Source organism: Vanessa cardui, chromosome 9 (assembly GCF_905220365.1).
Source record: "Vanessa cardui chromosome 9, ilVanCard2.1, whole genome shotgun sequence".
Lineage (NCBI taxonomy): Eukaryota > Metazoa > Arthropoda > Insecta > Lepidoptera > Nymphalidae > Vanessa > Vanessa cardui.
In genome coordinates this window covers 11531603-11536556 of record NC_061131.1, presented here as the reverse complement: position 1 = coordinate 11536556, position 4954 = coordinate 11531603, and the positions used below count along the sequence as shown (strand labels likewise).

Here is a 4954-nt window from a genome sequence, read left to right as displayed (position 1 = left end):
ATATAGTAGAAGAGGTATTTATTCAATAGTAAATACTATTACTAGTAACCTGCCCAGTCTTCCCACGATTACAATGCTGGTACTAAATATGCTGCAGAATGTCTTAACATGTTTTTCAGTTATTCTCTACTTTATTGTGCATGTATTATACATATAATCTTTCTCTTGTGACTAAAACTGAAAACAACATCAAAATCCGTTGCGTAATTTTAAAGATCTAAGTATACATAGGGACAGACAGCGGTAAGCGACTATGTTTTATAATAGATAATTATAATGATGATCAATGAACAACTACTTTTCAATATCTGGTCATTTCTTTCGTTCGCTTATAATTTAAGTTACTGTCTTGTATTTTATTTATTTTTTATTTGAAAAAGCGTACAAGATTCTTTAATGCCTAAAAATGTAAATGCTTATGCTAATTTGAACTTTATCTTTTAACTTCTAAACGACTTGTCTGACTCGACTTGATGTGACGGAGACAAAGTATCGCAGTATAAATAATTATACGCGAATTAAACAAGATCAGCTACTCGGAATCATCATTCCTATGAAATGTAAACCACAAAATGCAAAGTGTGTATTTGGCCTTTGAAACTGAATGGTACTCCTATTCAGGATACGAATCCTGTCATTGTCTGTCAATTCTTTTCTTTTTACTTTTCTTTATTGTTATTTTTTCAAGTTTAGGTGGTATATACTTTGTTTTTTTTCCTATTTTATTTATACTTTTTTTTCAATTGTGCCGTGTCCTAAATAAATCTTTCTTATTTCCTTTGGACAAACTAAAAAAATATAGGTTAAAATAAAAGACAATTTGTTTATACTATAATCGATTCCATTATTATTAAAAAAAAAAATAAGGAACAATCGTCCATACCCTCGTACTCGTACGCCAACCTATACCATAAAAAAATTTACTTCATCTGCGAGTCTGTGAGTAATATTGTACACTGTTCTCCCATTAATCACTAATAAACTCTTATTTACCATGAATGAATAATTCAAAATCGATTATTAAATATTTACGATCTCGACTTTTTCATAGGCCACTAATTAAGCCATAATAAAATGCGGAAGTCCTGATAATGTTTATCGCTGGTTGACATTCAAGAAATGCTAACGAGAGTTTTATGTTTGCGTGTTATAACAATCAAATTTAAAAAACATATTACTGGTGTTAGAAAACCTGAGTCCATCCAGTAGCACAATTTAGTGCACAAAAAGTTTTCCTAATTTTGCATGTGTGGCTTCTTCCTGCCATTATACAAACCCTTTTGTGATCAACCAAAGTAAAATAAGTAACAGCCTGTAAATTTCCCTCTGCTGGGATAAGGCCTCCTCTTCCATTAAGAAGAGGGTTTGGAATATACATATTCTGACCGCATGACAAACCAATATCTAACAATCATTTGCTCTCATACAGCGTTAAATATCCTGGGTTTACCTAGATCTGCAGCCTTATCTCTTAGGTTTTCCACAAGGCCAACGTCTAAGTTATTAAGTCTCCTTTAATTAGAGTATTGACTTCATTATTCTCTAATATTAATCTAATAGAGTATTGACTTCATTATTCTATAATATTATAATAATATATCAAATATTGACAATTTCCATGGTCGAGTAGTGTGTACCGGTTTTCATGGGTACGCCTCTCTGAGGTCCTGGGTTCGATTCCCGGCCGGCAGATGTAGAAAAAAGTTCATTATTTTTCTATATAGTTTTTGATCTGTTTGTGGTACCGTCGTTACTTCTGATTTTTCACTACACAAGTGTTTTAACTACTCACTTTGGGATCAGAGTAATGTATGTGATGTTATCCAATATTTATTTAATACCATTAACACCTAAACTAAACTAATAACATCCAGTTCCCGACTTCGCAAAATTAATATCCTTCCTGGGGCACGGTTTCCGTTTATATAATAAGATTCCACGGCTATTTTTAACTTGGCCTATTAAATTATTTTTAAGCTCATGTCAGAAACATTGATAAATAAGACATCTTATACAAGATTATATTAAAAATAAAAAGCGCAGATTTAGTATTTATTATTTCTAGGCAAGATGTTAAAATAAAAATTTGATTATACTTTACCGACATTCTCAGAATTAAAATGATGAAGTAGAGTAACTACCGAATTTCTTGACGATTCTTCTCAGTAGAGTATACGTTCCGAACAGGTTGTGTCTTTGAATATGTCGATTCAAAAATGCATTTATGAGCGTACTATAAAAATTAAAATATTCGTGTTCTTTATATCACCATGACGTCAAGGGAAAATAATAAGGCAACCATTATTAATTTATGAACCTATATTTATAACTTTGAAACAAAAATTCCAAAATAATATAACAATGAGTATTTTGAAAAACAAAAACAGCAAAATAATAATTAAGGCAAATGAGCGCCGCTGGGTAAAAAGCCACGCTCGTCAGCGGTGTAGTCTACTCGGTAGGTGACGCCATCGGGTCCCACGTATTCGTAGAAGCCCTTGGCTCTCATTCCACTGCTGGTGCTGTCGATCTGCTCAATCTTACCAGCTTCCTCTGCGAGGATTTTGTTCTCAGTCTCGTACAGGTAGTGATAGCCTTCTGGATGGACATCGCTTTCCCAGCGGATGATACCGTATTTGTAGTCATAAGTATCAGGATTGTATTTCGTAACAATTGGTGCTGGGACGTATGGCACTAATGTGGGCTTAGGCTTGACGTATAAGGGTGTCGAGCTGACGAATTTGACGGTAGTGGGAGCAGAGGTCGTTGGAGCTGCTGTAGTCACAGGTGCGCTTGTGGTTGTAGGGGCCTCAGTGGTCACGGGTGCGCTGGTAGTCACGGGTGCGCTAGTTGTCACGGGAGCGCTTGTGGTCACGGGTGCACTTGTGATTGGCTCACGAGACACCGATCTAATTTAAACAAAATAATTTATAGGAAACAATAGAAAACTATTAGTTTATATGTCCGATCGATCGAACTTACGCGCTAGCACCAGTGTAGCCTTGGCCATCGCTACCGCCGGTGTAAAATCCACCAGGAGCTCCTCTGTCGGAAGAGCCGCTGTAAAAACCGCCAGCGCCGCCGCGATCGCCCCGGTCACCGCTAGGAAACAAATAACTTAAATGTAGACAGAACAATATTGTTTTACTTTAACAAACTATACTAATGTTATAAATGTGAATAAAGTGTCTCGCTCTTCAAGGAAAGACATAGTCTACTTTTTTCCTCACACGTGACAATCAACCTCCTTAAATGCAAGCAAAACCGCAGGTGACAGCAAGTAATTAATATAATACAAAAATGTATAATTTTTTCATATATTTTAGAAAATATACAAAAACGGCAGTTTCTTTATAAGCTAAATATATATATATATATATATATATATTATAGTAATTAGACTTACTTGTACAGTCCTGAGTTGTCGGGAATGTAACGACCTGATTTGTCGTACTTGCTGGGGTCGTATTTACCGGGGTCGTAACGACCAGAGTCATAGCGTCCGGCGTCGTAGCGGCCTGGGTCGTAGCGACCAGCGGAGGCGACGGTAGGCCTGACGTACCTTCCAGTGTAGTACCGGTAAGGGTCGTATGTGGTAATTATCGGCGAGGCTGTAGTGATGTATTGGAACACGGGCTTGGTCCTAAAACGAAACGTTTATAGTTACCATTTCTTAATTAAATTTAAAATAAGAAAAAGAGGAAATTGAATGCTTACACATCGGTTTCAGCTGCCAGGGCAACCGCCACCAGACCAACAACCTGCAAAACATTAATATATAATAATACAATTGTTTTAAAAATCACGGTTTAATTTATGTTTGTTTGTTGTCTTTATTATATGTTGACCTAAAAAGTATGCTATAACGACAAGAGAATACAAAATAAGTAGAAGATAAAAGAAGAAAATGAGACAGCAGATTTTACCTTCAACTATTTCTTAGCAACGATAAAACATTGCAAACATTATCTATAACTATATTAACATTGTCTTATATTCAAAGATTGCCCAAGTCGATGCAACAAACTTACTTAGGGGGAATACTATATAGTTAACTTAGAATATCTGTTCAAATTACTTCCAAGTTACTTAAAACAAACTAATAGTTTCAATGTTCACAAAATATAGATTAATACCGATACAATCAAACTTGTATTTATATATTAAAACAAAATATGTAATTATATATTTTTAAATATTATATAACACATACCATAAGTAGAGACTTCATTTTGTGTGGATCCTTAACAGCTTATCGCTTCTAATGTAAATTATTTAAAGATGAGCGCCTATATATACCATTTTCATCTTGATTTAAATTTGAATCATATCTGTTCTATTTTTTTAATATACTATTTAACATATCTTGACCTTATTACGGCAGTTCTAGTATATTGTCTATCGATTTTATTTCAATTTTTCGTCTTTGTTATTTTAATTTTAATGTTCACGTAAATAATACCATATCAAAAAATAATCATTTATTTATTTAACAACTAAATAAACTTTAATAGTCTCATATACACTCAAGCCTTGATGATGGGAACCTTCAAGAAAAGAGCGTACTCCTTCCTTAAAGGCCGGCAACGGCAGGTGCGTTGCCGGCATTTAAGCCAATCTCCCTGGGGTTGCAGATGTCCATGGGCGGTGGCAGTCATTTTCCATCAGATGAGCCGCCTGCTCGTTTGCCACCAATGTCATATAAAAAAGCAAATTGCACTTTTGCACGAATCTTTAAAAACTTCAAATTATTAAACAAAAACTTTGTTTCAAAGTAATATTTTAGTTTGGAGTTCCTGCTTGCACACATCAAGCATCGTCACAGCTCAAGTGGTGCAATAGTGTGATATATGGTATAGTAAGACACAATTTAGATGTAGCATCGGCAAATTAATTAAACCGATTAATGCCGAATACACGACGAAATTATAAATCATTTGAATAAAATCTAAAT

At 34.6% G+C, this 4954-nt stretch overlaps 1 protein-coding gene across 1 annotated transcript; it reads right to left on the bottom strand.

Annotated features, from left to right (window-relative positions):
- Window positions 1-2325: 2325 nt before the first annotated feature.
- On the bottom strand, window positions 2326-4300 carry LOC124532382 (larval cuticle protein LCP-30-like). Its single transcript, XM_047107278.1, has 5 exons — window positions 4214-4300; window positions 3718-3761; window positions 3407-3643; window positions 2983-3102; window positions 2326-2909 (listed from the first exon to the last, which is right to left on the bottom strand). Exons 1-5 carry the CDS (start codon window positions 4229-4231, stop codon window positions 2399-2401), a joined length of 930 nt encoding a protein of 309 aa, XP_046963234.1. The 5' UTR covers window positions 4232-4300; the 3' UTR covers window positions 2326-2398.
- Window positions 4301-4954: the final 654 nt, after the last annotated feature.

What these genes read in the sequence shown, in the direction of transcription:
- LOC124532382 (XM_047107278.1), bottom strand. An exon ending in GACAACTCAGGACTGTACAA is followed by an intron (nt 3,103 to 3,406) that starts GTAAGTCTAATT and finishes TTTGTTTCCTAG; the next exon opens with CGGTGACCGGGGCGATCGCG. An exon ending in GGCTACACTGGTGCTAGCGC is followed by an intron (nt 2,910 to 2,982) that starts GTAAGTTCGATC and finishes TGTTTAAATTAG; the next exon opens with ATCGGTGTCTCGTGAGCCAA.